The sequence below is a fragment of the Typopeltis vanoorti genome, chromosome 12 (assembly GCF_054136105.1).
Source record: "Typopeltis vanoorti isolate ZY-2024b chromosome 12, IOZ_Tvanoo_1.0, whole genome shotgun sequence".
Classification (NCBI taxonomy): Eukaryota; Metazoa; Arthropoda; class Arachnida; order Uropygi; family Thelyphonidae; genus Typopeltis; species Typopeltis vanoorti.
In genome coordinates, this window is record NC_143560.1 from 96,631,228 (window position 1) to 96,649,278 (window position 18,051).

At 36.1% G+C, this 18,051-nt stretch overlaps 1 protein-coding gene across 1 annotated transcript in view; it reads left to right on the top strand.

Moving 5' to 3' along the window:
- Positions 1-17,685, top strand: part of LOC150101036 (elongin-C) — a 44,119-nt gene extending 26,434 nt beyond the window's left edge. Inside the window, exons 2-4 of the mRNA XM_090401455.1 lie at positions 2,110-2,301; positions 8,645-8,693; positions 17,352-17,685. Of these exons, the coding sequence (XP_090257581.1) occupies positions 2,139-2,301; positions 8,645-8,693; positions 17,352-17,493 (354 nt within the window). The 5' untranslated portion in view covers positions 2,110-2,138 and the 3' untranslated portion in view covers positions 17,494-17,685. The remainder of the gene's footprint in view (positions 1-2,109; positions 2,302-8,644; positions 8,694-17,351) is intronic.
- The last annotated feature ends 366 nt before the right edge of the window (positions 17,686-18,051 follow it).

The following is an 18,051-nucleotide window of genomic DNA, read 5'->3' on the forward strand; positions in this document are numbered from 1 at the left end:
ATGATGGTATACTCCATTCACCCTCCTTTTTTAACAAACTGCATAGTGCTGGACAATGATTTTCATACCATCCTTTGATGGAGCAGAGATAACCTTGCCATCTTCAATGCCATCAATATGCAGTCTAGCTTTTCGCTTGCAAAAGGTTTCTCGCCCCACCTCTCCCTTCAGACTGACATTGATCTCTGGCCTCTCCTGACATAAACAGATCATCATTAGCTTTCTTAGCCTCTTCAAGGATGCCTCTTCCACTGAAGGTGCTATTTTTTACTCACCCAACTATTAACGATACAAATCCCAAATCCACCTATTCTTAGAATGCTGTTCACATCTGGAATGGTGCATGTAAAACATCCCTAAAAATTCTCATTGTTATCCTGATGAGTGCAGTTCATCCCATAGTGATCTCTCTCTCTTTTTACACATTTACTTCAATTTCTATCTCACTGATGCACTATATTAACTGTTATCTTTTTTCCTGTTACTTCCATTGTCACTGCTTCAATGAACTGAAGTAGTGACAGTGCTTCATCTCTTCTGTAGGGCTTGGTAAAACAAGAGCGGCAGCTGTCCAGCATCCCTTTCCACTACAACTGCCAACATAATGAATATGCTTCTCCTCATCTTTGTCTGCCCTCTGGAACACAGCCTTCCTCAAAGTATTTTCCAACAGGTATAACTTCCACCTTTTAAAGAAAACTCCAAGTAGATTTCTTCTTTCTTATTCCTCACCTTCATCTTATATGTAGCACTGACTTATAGGTTCATCTGCCTCATTATGGGAATAAATATTTATATAAAAAATTGCAGGGCATTTGAGGGCTACTCAACAAATTGCTGAGCAGCCCTCAAATTGTTCAGCTGAGCAACCTTTGCTCAGCAAATTGTACATAAATTCTTTGTACCATATAATGGTACAAAGCGTTTTTTCTTCAGATTTTTAACTAATGCAGAGATGTCTCAGGGACAATCTCTTACTGACCTCATATCCTTAGTAGGTAGAATACTCTATACACTGATCTCCATACAGTTCTTCATTGAGGGTGATGACAACCTCATTCACCTTCACTATTTCCAAAACACAGTTCTGTCATCCAAAACATTTCCTGAAAAACACATCACATCTGTGGTGCCAAAAAAAAAAGTTTTATACTGTACTACTCGAAACATTTTTGCCCATCCCTCTTGGAATCTGTGCCAATTCCAGATCTGTTCCCCCTCCCAACCTTGAGAATATTGCTTTCATGTTTGGGATGGTGTTCCAAAAACTTCTAAAAATTCTTGGTATTCTCCATAAAAGTATTAAGAATTTTTAAGGAGACAGATTCACTTAAACCATTGTCTCATAACTTATCTGTTCCTGACGTGTGCCTTTTCTATAAATTCTCCTGGAGGCACTGTGTCATTCAAATCATATCTGCCATTGTTGCTGCATCTCTGCTCTATTTATCAGAAGCAACAACTGCCCAACATCTACTTATAGTTCAACTGTTAACCTGACAAACTTGCCTCTTTTACTCCATCTTTTTCCTAAAGCATCCATTCTCGTGAAGTTTTTCCTGTGACCAGCCTGCAACTTTTGATAACAAACATTAAGACTTTCTTTCTTCTCTCTTAACCTTTTTCCACATACAGAACTAATTTATTATTGGTTCTAAAATCCTTCCTGGGTGAAACTGGCATATAAAAAAAAAAAAAAAAAAAAAAAAAAAAAAACTGACCTGAATACTGCAATTTTATTACCTGCTTATTAGGACTGGTAAGGAATTAGGTGATTGTTATTGCCCTTCACCAGAGAATCCATCTAGGTTGGCAATAACATAAACTCTACATATTCTTCACATTTACATTTGTACCTAATTGCACAGTATAAAACATAGCACAGAACCACACTCAGATATATACTTTTGTGATATTTTGTTTTGAAAATCGATGGAAAATTTATCATTTATGTGGAGTTCAATAGTAGTGAAATTTCCCCATATTTAAATAGACTTTTAATCTTATTATAATTATTATAATATGTGTATGTCTGTGTGTGTGTGTGTATATATATACACACACACACACATTTGCAAAGTTTTAAGATATACATTTTTGTTTTTGAAGGTATTATTGGTGTATCCAAAATAACAGCCATGTCTGATGATAATGAAAAGGAAGAAGAAAGAGTATATGGTGGCTGTGAAGGGCCAGAGGCTATGTATGTTAAATTACGATCATCAGATGGACATGAATTCATAATAAAAAGGGAACATGCCCTAACATCTGGTACTATTAAAGCGATGTTGAGCGGGCCAGGTAAGTTTGTCAATTATAAGTAATTCTTGAATAGATTGCTGTATTATATAGGTCCTGTCCTATCTTATCCTCATTAGGTTGTTTTCCACTTGCATTAGTTGACTCTTATCTAGCAACCTTATATTTATGGTTTCTAAGTGGGATTCTTAGTGGTATACTTATTATGTGCTTGGATTCTTGCATTTTTTTCCTATTTTATTTATAAATAAAATAAAATAAATATTTAGAACATTACAAGTGATAATAACAGATTAATAAAAAGAGTAATATCACATGGACAATTATTTTCCAAGTAGTAATATAGAGATTGGTAGTAAAAGAAAAGACTCAGGAATAAAGAGCAGAAAGTGGAAATGATTAGAAAGAACTATATTACTATTATTATTACTATTATTACGGGCAACTCCAGGGAGTCATTAGACTCATCGAGGGAGGCCCCAAATCATATTCATCACAACTATTTGACATTCATACAATATCTATCATACCTTGCCTTAAACTCATTCACTGTCATAGCATCCACCACAGACTCAGGGAGCACATTCCACTCATTCACTACTCTAAAACTAAAGAACCCAGCTCTAACACCTTTACTAACCACACTTTTGCCCAGTTTCCATGGATGTCCCCTAGTCCTCCCACAACCAGCCCTGTTCTCAAAAATATCTTCTGAATTAATTTTATAGAAACCTTTCAGTAATTTGAATGTCTCAATCATATCTCCCCTCCTCTGCCTATCAACCAATTTTTGCAACCCACAAATCCTCAACCTGTTCTCATATGGTTCATTCCACAGACCTGCTATCATCTTGGTCACTCGTCTCTGGATCCTCTCCACCTCCTCCCCATCAAGAAGAAACCTAGGTGACCAAATCTGAGCACAGTAGTCTAGATGGGGTCTTATCAAGGCTCGATACAGAGGAACAATAACCTGCTTGTCAATGTATTCTTCAGCAACCAAGTGATTTGATGAGCTGATTTGGCCACTTTTGCAATGTGTCCCCTAAATTTCAATTCCTTATCTACCAACACTCCTAAATCTCGTGCCTCATCAACTTCCTGGAGCACGGTTCCACCAATGCAGTAAACTGCCCGCAATCTTTTCACCCCAAAATGCATAACCTTACATTTTGCCACATTAAACTGACATCCATTCTCCTTAGCCCAGACCTCCAATCTATCCAAATCATCCTGCAAAATTTTGACGTCATCTGCATTCACTATTGCCCTACCCAACTTCGCATCATCCGCAAACAAATGAACTGTTCCTCTCAGATCCTTCCCTATATCATTTATGAACAAATTAAACAGCAGTGGTCCAAGAACAGATCCTTGTGGCACACCACTAGTCACAGGCCGTCTTGTGGATTCTACTCCTGAGTAAACCACTCTCTGATATCTCTCCGTCAACCACCCTCCTATCCATCTCACCAACCCTATGTCCATCCCCATATGCCCCAATTTACTGATTAGAATTCCATGTGGTATCCTGTCAAAGGCCTTGGCAAGGTCCAGTAGAATCACCGTAAACCCATTACCCTTATCCAGTTCAGCCGTCACTGTGTTATAATACGTGAGCAAGTTACTGAGGCATGGCCTACTCTTCACAAAACCATGCTGTCCCCGATACAGTATCCCATTTTCTTCTATCCAATCTTGTATTTTCCTCTTGACTATTTTCTCTAAGACCTTGATAATGATTCCTGTTATGTTATGCTGATTGGCCGGTAATTTTCAACAGCAGCCTTGGAACCACCTTTGTGCAGTGGAACTATTTTCCCCTCTTTCCACCCCCTTGGGACTGACCCAGTCCTGAGGCTCAAATTAAACAAAATGGTCAAGGGCACTGACAATTCTTTGGCCACTTCACGTACGACACGAGCTGGTATACCATCCAATCCCACAGATGTATTGACATTGAGGTTCTGTAATAGACTAGTTACCTCTACTTCATTCATCACAATTCCAGTATAAGCTGTTGGTTCTTCCATTCCTGCAAAGTCACCACCTGGATGATATACTCTTGCAAAGTGCTCGCTCAGTAATTCCACAATATCGACTGATTCGGTTACCTCCCTACCCTCAGCATTTTTTAAGATCATTCTACCATGAGCATTTTTCCTTTTACTTGCAACATATTGAAAAAACTGTTTGGGATTCTCTTTAGCCTGCGTGGCCAATTTCCTTTCGTAATCTGCTTTTGCTTTTCTTACCACCCTTGTTACCATCCTGGCCTGAGCTTTATACTGTTCCTGCGCCTGATGGTCACCCTTCTCCTTAAAATTCCTCCACAATTGTTTCTTTTTTTGCAGCTCAAGCTTAATAGTGTTATTCATCCATTTAACCCCTAATTGATTTATTATTCGGACTCTTGGTATACAGTCAACCATTGCCTCCTGCAAACAGTTCTTAACCACCTCCCATGCACTATCAACATCCAGCCCTTGCAGTTTTACATGCCATGGCATTGAGCCAAGCACACACCTAAGCTTGTCATACTTACCAGCCCGGTAATTCCACATGTACCCTGTCTTAATTTTAAATTCGACTCCTTTAGCCACCTCCCAAGTCATGACTTTATGGTCACTCTCACCAATTGGTGGCAACATGGTCATGTTCATTACAGCCACATTCTCGGTTGCAATTACTAGGTCCAGCACTCTCTGCCCCCTGGTATTTTCCAATACATGTTGCCGTAGATAGTTGTCCCTTAATAACCGCATAAAATCCAATTCCATCCTCCCATGTGCCCTCTCCTCTTTCCAGTCAATGTTACCATAATTGAAATCACCCATAATAATTACCCTCCTTCCACTCATTTCTTCTATTTGCTTATGCATACTATCCCCACCATCCACTCCATCACCTGGTCTATAGCAGCACCCAATTGTATATTTTGTTCTGCTGGATTGTATCTCACACCAAAAGCCTCAAATGTGCTTTTTTCCCCATCATGCAGTTCAACTTCTATACTCCTTGGCTGAAGATCATCAGCTACCATCAATAACACTCCTCCCCCCTTTTTATTCACCCTGTCACATATATAATGTGACAGGGTGAATAAAATATCTATATAATGTGGTGAATAAATATGGTGAATAAAATATCTATATGAATAGAATATCTATATGGTGAATAAAAATATCTATATAATGTGTGTAACCAGGGCTTTTTTTCAGCCGGAACGGTCCAGAACTTGTTCCAGTAAACTTTTCCAGACCATTCTGGCTGGAAAAAAAGGCTCTGTGTATGTATGTATATATATATATATATATATATATATTGGCTTTTTTTCAGCTGGAACGCATTCTGGTAAACTTTTCCGGACTGTTCTGGCTGAAAAAAAGCCCTGTGTATAACTAAGGGCCATAGCCATACTAGTTGCTATAAAAATACAATATAGGCAATGTTATATTTTGCAAAAGAAATCTGTTTTGTTTTCCTGCCAAATCTGATTCCTTCTCTCTCTCTTTCTGGAAAAAGGCTTAATAAAGTTACTCCATCACAGATTTTAACCTTCTCTTTCCCAGACAGTAATGCATTATGAAACTACTTCATCCACAGAGATTTTAATCCTTGGACAGATTCCTTTTCTTCTTAGGTATTACTCCTGTTTGATAGTGCACATTTCAGTTGCTAGAAAATGTTGAGCTTTATTCTTTTATAAAAGATACACAGTCAATAAATAAGCATACAAGCTTTTTTTTTGCTGAGAATAGCTCATCTTATATTTAAAACACAGCATGCAATATCAGTATATTTCTATACTGATTAATTAGTAAAGATCTGTATGTTTGCATGTTTGTTACTTTGCTGTGATATGTTTACAAGTTTTGTGGGTTTTTCAAATGTCTAGATATTATTTACTCTTCAGTAAATATTTTGTGCTGATAGCAGCAAACTATTATATATCTCAATTGGAATTCTTGATATTAGTCCTGTTAATTAGCTGTTTCATCAATGATTACCTTTGCAAAGATAGTATGCATTAATATCTCCTATTATGTCTAGTTAGGAAAGTGGCTTCAAACTGCATTCAATAAGTAGAGCTTAGAATTTTCTATGGTGTGGTTTAAAGGAGGAGAAAATATTTGTATTTTTTTCCTCACATATGAATATTATATTCCCCCTATGTAAGCTTATCTTTTGGCAACATTTTTTTTTTTAACTGGTTTGAGAAATAATTATCAAAGTATTTAATGTTACTGCCATCTCATTCATAGAGGCTGTTTTTGACCAAAACCACAGGAAATTCATGTTACAAAAGAATGAAAACAAAAGTCACAGGTTGTAATTGTATAAAAAATATTCACACTTCCACTTGTTTCAACTGCTGGTATTAACCAAGTTCAGATATCCGTCTTCTGTGCAATAAACTTACATTGGAAAGAGATATTTATTACAAACAGAATTCTTAGTCTTGTTTCAGATCATTTTCAGTATGAGCAGTTAGAGACAAAATACAGAAGAATATATTGACTCACTTATTACTCTCTACTTCCCATGAGATTGGTAAATTGCTTAACACACACACTCATGAGAAATAGTGTTTAAAATAATTTCCTAAAACTGGAAAGACTGTCATTTTTGTTCAGGTGAGGATGATGAATGTAGGCTAACTAATGGCTGTTCTTTTTTCCCATGCTTCTGTTATAACAGTATCTTACTTGATCAATACTTTGCATGTTATAATTTTTATCGTTTTCTACCCCTATAATGCCAAAACGTAAGTGCAGTATTAATGATAATATTAGAAGAGAATTTCCTTTCATTAAAGGTGTAGATGAAAATGTGGAATGTACTTTATGTAACTGTAAATTTTGCATTTCGCATAGTGGTTGGTACATCTGTCATAAGCATCCATGTGAAATTGCAAGTCATTCTATCAAGTAGTTTGTTTTATACAGCTGTCTGTGTTCCTTGAAATGGAAAAAATTGCATTTTGCATGGTGGTTGGTACATCTGTCATAAGCATCCATGTGAAATTGCAAGTCATTCTATCAAGTAGTTTGTTTTATACAGCTGTCTGTGTTCCTTGAAATGGAAAAAATTGCATTTTGCATGGTGGTTGGTACATCTGTCATAAGCATCCATGTGAAATTGCAAGTCATTCTATCAAGTAGTTTGTTTTATACAGCTGTCTGTGTTCCTTGAAATGGAAAAAATTGAGTATAAAATTATATAGTTATAAAATTTTTTGTAAAAGAAGGTTTAACGGCAAAAGAAATTCATTTGAAGTTCTAATAGTTTATGGGCACACTTCTTCATTTTCACCAATTAAGAAATGGGTTGTCGAGTTTAAACGTGGCCATACCAGCCTTGAAGATGATCCATGTGAAGGACGTCCAAAAAGTGTAATAAACACTAGAAATCATTGATCAAGTGCACGATATGGTATTGGATGACTGGCAAGTCAAAGTGCAGGAAATTGCTGAGACTATAGGCATTTCAAAAGAACGTGCAGGATATATTTTGTATGAAAAATTGCAAATGAGAAAGCTTTGTGCATGATGGGTGCCACGCTTGCTCACAGCAAATCAAAAATGTACTCGCATGAAAATCTCTGAACAGTGCTTGGAGTGTTTTGTTGATGTCTAATGTCAAAACAGTATACAGAAGCTGGTTGTTCATTGCCAAAGAAGACAAAATCATTTCTATCAGCAGGAAAGGTCATGGCATCGGTGTTTTGGGATGCTAAAGGCATTTTGTTTATTAATTATCTTGAAAAGGGTAAAACAATAACCAGGAAATATTATTCCTATTTTTTAACAGATTAGACGAAAAAAAATTTTTTGTGAGAAAAGACCCAGTTTGCAGAAGAAAAAAAATCATCTTTCATCAGGACAATGCACTTGTCCACAAAGGTGTTTTGGCAATAGGAAAATTAAGGGAATCTGCACTATGAATTGTTGGAACATCCACCCTACTCCAGATTTGGTTCCCTCTGAATTCTATCTCTTCCCAAAACTAAAACTCCTCGTTGGTGAGCGTTTTTCTTCGAACCTGATTGCAGCTGTAGAGGGGGGGTATTTTGCTGCTCTTACTGAGAACCACTACAGGGACAGGGATGGGATAATGGCACTGGAGCATCGCTGGAATAAATGTATTAGTCTTAAGGGAGATTATGCTGAAAAATAGGACTTGAAAATAATTTTGAAATTATAAATTCATTTTTACTTAAGCTGAGAACTTTTCAGACCACCCTCATATAATATTCACATCTAGCATGACTTGAAATTTCTCTGATGAATGTTTTTATAACCAGTTTTAATGTAGCCTAACATAGTTGCTTATAAATTATTTTAATTATTGTTTGTTAAGCTCAGGAATATATTTTTTTTAGGTCAGTTTTCTGAAAATGAAACAAATGAAGTTAATTTCAAAGAAATTCCGTGAGTAATCAGTTTTTAATGTAGATTAAAATATTGGATACTGTAATATTTAATTAAAATATAGTTTTGTAGAATATAAAAGTTAAATATTATGTTTTATTTAACTGTTAAGAACTTAATGCAATTTTTTTTTCTAGTTCAGTATGATATATTTGAATTAATAATCCTTTATATCTTATAGATATCACCAGTAATGTAAATAAGACTTATTCTTTCCAGGTTAATGTATATTCAGTTTGTTTGATCATTATTTTAGTAATCGCCTAATACCTGTATTTTCAGAATAATCAAGAATGCATCTGTGTGGGATTTCAAAACAGGAAATGTTTTTTTTTTGTGAATCCCACCCAAGAAAGGAAATGAACAAGTAACATCATTAATGTGGTGGCTAGGCTAAGTTTTAGATAATCTGGAAACCTTGCTCAAGAGACTAAACATAGTACTCCTCAGGTCATGAATGCAGTTTGAAAACAGCACTAGTGAGTGGGGGTGATGGTCAACAAAAATCTTTTATTACTAAAATATTACTATCAGTTATCACATTAGGCATCACTGTCATTAATGTGATACTTATTATGTTACTAACACCACATTAAAAATGAAGATATTAAAAGAAGTATTCAGAGGAATATGAAATGTAGGAGCTTGACCATATTGGAGATTTGCCAGTTAACACATTAATGAGAAAGAAAGTTATTTCCATGCACACCAGAAAATTACTAATTGTTTTTGAAACCAGGTTGGACTGGTTTATTTGTGCAAACATATGTTAACATTGGTCTCTGTAGCTTGGTCATTGACAAAGCCCTTTGGTCGGAAAGATCTGGGTTCGATTCCACACTAGTGACTAGCGTGGTCCTTCATACTAGTCTCTTTCAACAAAAGGTGAGTTAGGTAGTCTCATACAAAGGTAGGGTTTTTTTTTTGTCCCCCAGATCAGATAAACTGGCCCTATGAACACACACGAAATATAGTCATGAATATTGCCCTTAGGGGATGCTGTGACAAATTAGTCATAAGCCCCCTCATTGGGGGGGGGGGGGGGGGGCTCAACCTGTCCTAAGGGACAGATGGATAGCATAGGATTCTTATCATGATGAGGAATTTTTACATGGGCTTTTTCAATAGAAGGTGAATTAGCCAATCTCATATGGAAATAGTTGGGTTCTCACCTCTGGTAATCTTGGGTTTTTCATTTTCACCCAACATACAGGCAAACCGGCCAGAGAATACATGCAGTTAACACTAATACTATCAGTAAATAGTGGATAGTAATTGAGTGTGTAGATAGAGGATTAAGTAGTATAAACAGTAGCTTGTGTGGTGCAGATATGTCTGTGTACACACACACTTCACACCACACAAAAGGGGCCCAAAGAAGGCAGAGGTTATTTTTCCCTCCTGATTTTCTCAGATGAAAAAAAACTTATGTAATCTTTTAGTATTAAATAACATTTTTGATATCTGGGATTATTTATTGCCCTACTCCCTGGGACAATCCATTTGCAGAATGAACAGCAAACTATAATATGGTAATTTGGCAAGTAGACCTTTAAGCCAGACTCATTCGAATGCTATGGAAATACCTAGAACAACCATGCTGATTTCACCAAAACCTCTGTCCATAGATGGGTGATGCTTGTTGGTAAGGAGATGTTATTAGGCATAGTAGATTCCATATTGGTGGTCACTGATTAACTGGTCCAGTACCAGGTGGTGAAGGAACACTATTGCCATCAACATAGGATGCTATCTAGTGTCCATTACCAACATAGTTTTTGTCTGTAAATTGTGTGCGCTTTCCTGGCAAATTTGTCAGCATGTGGGTTGAAAAACCCTGCTAGCTCTGTGAAGTTGTTTTACTCATCTTCATTTGAAAAAGTCAAAGATTCCTCTCGTCATGATGAGAATTGAACTGATGTCTTCCAATCGAAGGGCACAGTGTCTCATTGTTCTTCTGTTTACGGGTGTGATAAAAGAAATGTTATTATTATTATATTTTATATATCACAATGGAAACCAGAAGACCAGAGCTGCACACAATAATCCAGGTGAGGTCTCATTAAGGCCTTGCAAAGAGGCAAAATAGTTTATATTTACATTTCACTGTTTGTTTCAGCATTGCCATTATTCTCTGAGTTATTTTTGCTGTCATATATGACCCTTAAACTTCAACTTTCTGTCTACTAAAACTCCAATATCCCACCAATATAAAATGACATTGGATATCTAATCATACCAAAGTTCTTACATTTATTAATATTGAAATGACAGCCATTTTCACGTGCCGACAATTCCAGCCTATTCAAATCATTCTGCATATCAGCAGCACTCCTGATTACTCTACCTATCTGTCTTTGCATCATCAGCAAATAGCTGTATGTTCCATGTCAAATCATTCCTAATGTCATTAATTCAGATTGAACAACAATGGACCAAGGACTGATCCTTGAGGCACACCACTGATTACCTTGAATCTTGCAGACTCGCATCCCCCATATACCTCTTTTTGATATCTGTCCGTCAGCCATCTTCTTATCCATGCAAATAGTTTATAATCCAGTCCCATATTCTCCAATTTATGCAGCAGTCTTCCATGCTGTATTCTGTCAAAAGCCTCGGTATCATAGCGCATCCATTTCCAACTCAGTGGTAACATTATTATAGAATGTGAGCAAGTTGCTAAAACATGATTTTCCTTTAGTAAACCCCACTAAGTAAAAATTGCATTTTTATTAACTATTTTATAGTAGTATTTTCTGTATATACAGTATATATCTTGAATATAGATGGCTGTTCTGTATACATACAAACTTTTGTTTGTCAGTAATTGTTTTACTGACTTCAAGTAAGATTTTACATTTTATTGCAATGCTGTGTCAAGATATTGTAAGAATAATTCAAGAATCCAAGCCATATTTTTATATGAAAAATGTTTGATTATGGGCTTATATCCACTTGAAAACTAGGCTGGCCTGGTCTGCTGAGAGGAGAGCATTTCTGCTTTCCATGGCATAGGTTTTGATTCACTTTGATATCATTGTTGATAAATGAATTTCATTGCCTGGTATGAGATGGCTATCCTGCTCTTTTGGAGATGAAAAGTAGTTTGAAAATGTTACTTTTAGAGCAGTTCCTAATTATCCTGCCCTCTGCCTACTTTGAATGGAATTCACATTAAAAATAAATTCTTATCACCAATGTCAATGTTTCTTTCTGCTCCAAGGAAATTGGCTATTATCAAAATATATCAAAATATATGACGATTACTTCATCTCTTGAATACTGTAGTTATAATTTTACTCCTATTTTACTTTTGTGTAACAAGACCTAAGAAATGCGAGTGTCTTTAATTATTTAATAGCAAAGTTTTTTAATAATAATGTCAGAGATAAAAGATTTTATATCATATATGTATATTTTTAAAAGCATGAAAAATTTTTTGAATTTAGTATAAGTTTGTCTGACATGTTATGAATAGCCTGTTATATTTTGAATAAAAGGATGGTCCTCAAACAAATTGACACTTTTATTGCCCTTGAAATCTACATTAATGTATCTTTAGTTGCCAGCAAGTGTGCCCTCTGTTGAGAATATTTTCTTTCTTTGAGTGCCATCTCCTATCGGAGGTCGGCGACCACCTTGACAAATTTTGAGCGATTCTCAGCAGTCCGTCAGAGTTCATACCAGTCCACTGTCTGATATCTGCCAGCCAAGATTTTCTTTGTCTTCCTTGTCCTCTTCCATTTATCTTCCCTTTTATAATCAATTGAAGTATCTTATATTTTCCATTACGAAGTAGGTGACCAAGATATGCAGTTTTCCTTCTTTTTATGGTATCTAAAAGTTCACGTGCTTTCCCCATTTGTTTCAGTACTTTCTGATTGGACGTTTTTGCTGTCCATGGGATTTTTAACATTCGTCTGTATAACCACATCTTAAAGGCTTCAAGTCTTTTTATTGATGTTGTCTTCAAGGTCCAAGTTTCTGCACCATACAGCAGTACAGACCGTACATAGCATTTAACCATGCGTGCTCTAAGTTTAAACTGCAGTTACACAGTGTTGATTTCATCAAGAGAAAATTTTTTCTTGCCATTTCAATTCTAACTTTTATTTCCATTTCTGGATTGCAATCTTCATTTAACCAGCATCCGAGATATTTAAACTTTGCCACTCTTTCTATTTGTTTCCTATTTAAGGAAAGTGCTAAATTAAGAATTGGTTTCTTACTTATGACCATGAATTTAGTTTTGGTGATATTTATTTTTAATCTCCTTTTTTCACTCTCTGCATTTATTAGCTCCAAAAGATTTTGAAGATCCTGAATATTGTCAGCCAGAAGAGCTGTATCATTGGCATATCGGATGTTACTGATGATTTCACCATTTACACTAATCCCTTCCTTTCTTCCTTCCAAGATTTTTTGAAATATGGCTTCTGAGTAGATGTTAAAAAGAAGAGGTGACAGCACACATCCTTGCCTTACTCCTCGTTTGATGTTAATGGAGTCTGTAATAATGTCACCAACTTGAACAGATGCCTTTTGGTTCCAACATAAGTTTTCAATGATCCTGATGTCTTTACCATCTAATCCAATTCTTTTTAATAGTACAATCATTTTATCATGTTGGACTTTGTCAAATGCTTTCATCGTTGATGAAGCAAATGAATATTACCTTGTTTTGGTCAATACATTTTTGAAATAAGATCTGAGAACAGAAAAGGGCCTCTCTTGTTCCCAAGCCGTTTCTAAAGCCGAATTGGGTATCACTGATGGTGTCTTCACATTTTCTGTATATTCTTTTTTTAATTATTTTCAGAAACATTTTGAGAACGTGACTCATTAGGCTGATCATTCTATAGTCATTACAAGTTTTTGCATTTACTTTTTTAGGTAGCATGATGAAGGTCGACTGTAACCAGTCTTGAAGGATTATGCCTGTATTGTAGATCTTATTAAATAGTTTTACTAATATGTTAATGTTGTCACCTTCTAATAACTTTACTATTTCTGCCGGTATTCTATCTGGTCCTAGGGCTTTACCATTTTTAGCTGAGTTCAATGCACATTCTACCTATGATTTTAGAATGCATGGACCTTCCGTATGTTCATAACTATTTTCTGGGTTCTGTCTGTCATCAGTAAAGAGTTCTTCTATATATTTCACCCATTCTTGTATTTTGTCATCCTTTTTGGATATAATTTCTCCCTTTTTGTTTCGAAGGATACAGAATTGTTTTTTCTTATATATACCTGAGGTCTCTTTCATCTTTTTGTGTAGATAAATTGTCATGTTTTTCCTGTAGAATTTCTATTTCTTTACATTTTTCATTCATCCAGATTTCTTTTGCTTTTTTGATCTTGTGTTTAATAATTTTCTGAACTTCTGTATATTTTGTTGGATTATGATTTTTATATGATCTGCGTTGATCCATGAGAGAAAGAATTTCATCAGTCATCCAATCTTTCTTTTTTACTGCTCTATTAGGACATAAGGTATTGGTACATTTCTCTATGAAGACAGATTTCAATTTGTCCCACGATTCATCAACCCTCATGATGTCATCATTCTTGATAAGTGCTAGCTCTTGATTCAGATCTTGACTCAATTTGCTTCTTATCTCTGTGTATTTTAATTTTCCCAAATCAAACCTTTTTTGTTGATGTTTCTTAAGCATAGCTTTCAGTCTAAGTTGTAACTCTGCCACCAGTAGGTTATGATCAGAAGCAATATCTGCACTAGGATAGGTTTTTGTACTTTTTATAGAACTTCGAAATCGTTGATTAATTAGTAAGTAATCAATTTGGTTTCTGACTATATTCCCATTATTATCCTGTGGTGATCGCCAAGTATACAATCTTCGAGGTGGTAGCTTAAACCATGTGTTTGCAACTACATCTCCACTTCTACCTTTCCCAACTTTAGCATTGAAATCACCCATGACTATGTTAATATCATGCTTTTTTGTATTTTTCATTAGTTCTTTTAATTGATCATAAAATTCTTCAATCTCGGTATCACTCTTGTCAACAGTAGGGGCATAGACTTGTATAAGATTAACATCTAGTGGTTGTCCTTTCAGTTTTAATAACATCATCCTATCTGGGTAAGGGATGAAGCTCAACAGTGACTTATCGATCTCTTTATTATTATTCCAACTCTGTTTTGATGGTTGTTTTCACAACTTCCAGAGTGATACATTGTCATGTCATTGACTTGAGTTTTGCCTGATCCTGGCCACCTAACTTCACTCATTCCTAAAATTCCAATTTCAAGTCTTTTCATTTCTTGGATAGCATTTCTTAGCTTACCTGCTTCATACAAGGTTCTGATACTCCAGGTTCCTAGTTTTACTGAGCGCACCATGTTGAGCCCGGGGATTCTTCACACCCCTGTCCCATTTAAAGGACGCCGGTAACTCGGGGCCATTTGTGTAGATTTGCTCGCCATGGTGGTTAGTCTGGAAAGAGAATAGAGCAGTAGTTTCTCCATTTGCTTTCTGCTCTGCAGTATTACAGATGTACACAATAAACTGTATTGCCATCTGCAATTTTCTAATCACAAGCTTTACCGTCATCATGAGACTTCAACCTTGTGTCAGTACTGACAAAGCTGCTTCCCTTTGCCAGAGGATTGAATCCTTTATTTTTCCTTGTAACCCTAGGTAGGTGCCCCTAACTGGGTACTGACAGCCGGAGCCAGCTGCGCCCGGGTTGTTTATAGAGGTCTGCTCCTCTGAAGATTCTTCCGCACATTTCACTGTTGGGATACAAATCCTCTTCCACTGATTTGTACGTTGTTCTTCACAGAGGTCCATTAGCATCCTTGTAGGGAGTGTACCCTATGGGGGTACACTACCTATGGTAGAGAATATTAGTACATTATAGTACACTATACTACCTATGGTAGAGAAGAATATTAACAGTATAATTATATATGTCCGCGCGGTTAGCCTAGTGGCTATGCGCCTCGCAACCATATGCCTGGGGAAGGAGTGTCCTAGGTTCAATTCCCGTCGGTGACGTGAGGAGCTGAAGGATCTTCCTCAGCCATAGCCAAGTTAGCCAGTCTTGGGCGTGAACAGCAGGGTTTTTTCCCCAGTTTATTCTGGGGTTTTTCATCCCGCAAAAGCAGGCAAACTGGCCTTGAGAACTTAACACTACAGGCCATAGGATACACCGGGGCATAGGGCTGACCACCTTATCCTGTAAACGGAGTGAGGTCCGATGATCAATGGACCCTCGACACCGCAAGGTAAAAGAGGGTATAAAGAAGATGATGATAATTATATATTGGTACAATGAGCAACATAATACTATCCCATCATCTAACATTCTGAGCCAGGCTTATTTTGACCTTTAATCTTTGCAGTGTGGAATTCATACTTATGTTTCAACTGGTGCTAATTGCATTTAGTGGACCATTTAGTACCAACACTACAGAACTAAACATAAAAGAATTACAAATAGTCTCTGTATTGCAATGTGAAAATTTATATTCTTTTGTCAGTTTTTAAAAGTTGATGGATCAAGACCAAAGCAATTGATTATATATACACTGTTGGAAGGGATTCAATGGAAACTATAATGTGAGAAACATACAGTCATGGTGCCTACCTTAATAAGATGTAGGATCTCCTTTCGTTGCAATGACTGCAGCAATTTTGTTTAGCATACTTTCCACAGGTGCACAATAGGGATCAAGGGGAATTTTGGACCATTCTTCCTGTAGGCGTGTAATGAGGTCCTGGACTGTTGTGTGTGTGGGGGGGGAGACATACCTTGACCTCATCTGATGCTCCAGTTCATCCCACAGATGTTCAGTGGTGACACATTCCACAGATGTATTGGTTGACGAATAGCAGATTTTACATTATGCTTGGTAGTACCCTTAGGTCATGTTTGGTGAGTGGTGGTGGTTCGTCCATTGCGAGTAGTACTTGCAGTTGACTCCCTGTTTTTCTATAGCAGTATGGTATCACTGATTATTGACCTGGGGTAGCCCAATTTGTCAACAATTTGCTAAACTTATAGGCCTGCAGCATGGTATTCTATCACAATGCCTCTTTCAAACTCCATCAGTTCCCTTTTTTGTGGCCATTTCACCCGGATGCAGTTGCACTGACTTGGGAGCATCATATTCGTCCAATTTATGCCAGCTACAAACAAATGACTTGTTACATGGCACAATGTACCTTGCATGTGAGAGCGTCTGCTGACTTCTTTCCAAGCTCTGTGTGTGTGTGTGTGTGCGCGCTATGATTATTATAGTATGATTAGACAAATATGATGTTATTTAAACAAGTACAACCTCCCAATTCCATGCTTATACTGTCAACTAGTGCTGTTGCAAACTTATAGAGACCACAAGAATAGTTTATAGTGTATAGCTGCTATAATGAATTTTCTTTAAAATTGTGCCAATAGGTGTATGAGTGAATTTATTATAATGGCAGTGAGAATCATTCCTTAGAGGGTTAAGGGGAAAGTTTTAATGGTAAATTAAATATTAGGTATATGAAAGCTGCTTTATGTTCATATCTTGATAATGTATGAGTGCTACTTCTCTTATTAGTATGGTGCATTAACATGATTATTCCTAACTTTTTTTCATCAGTTTAAAATGTTTCAAACTTATCATTTTTTTATTTTCAGGTCACACGTGCTGCAGAAAGTATGTCAGTACTTCATATACAAAGTACGATATACCAACAGTTCCACAGAAATTCCAGAATTTCCCATTGCCCCAGAAATTGCACTCGAACTGCTGATGGCCGCTAATTTCCTTGATTGTTAATGGTTTAAATTATTTATTAATATTATTATTAATTCTGGCTGTAATTTGAAGCTGTTATTGGTTTTCTTTTTCTTTCCCCCCTTGGATAAAGAAAAATTAATGATGCAGATCTGGAAAATTTTCAGTTTTTATGTATAGTTTTACATATTTACAAGTTGTAATGAAAAATAATAAAAAATTATTTTAAATGAATTTGGAAATATTTTTGATGAGGATTGGTCCTTCAGTAAGTTCAAAAATTCAATATTGCATCATCTTTAAATGTTTCTGATTTAAAAAATGTATTGTCATCAGTTACTTTTGGTTGTTAACTGTTTCCTAAAATGTTCAATACAGTTGTTACACATGTAATTTTCATACACATAATATAAAAACTGATTTAAAAAAAAAGTTCTGGATTGACTTTTTATCAAATCAAAGCTTCAGTTATGAAAAGTGATACTGCATTGATTAATCTACTACCTGAATTGACTGATAGATTAAGCACCTGGGTTTTTTAATGATTTCAGATGTTTGACTAGTACTAACATGGTACTCATTAGACCAATGAATTCCATT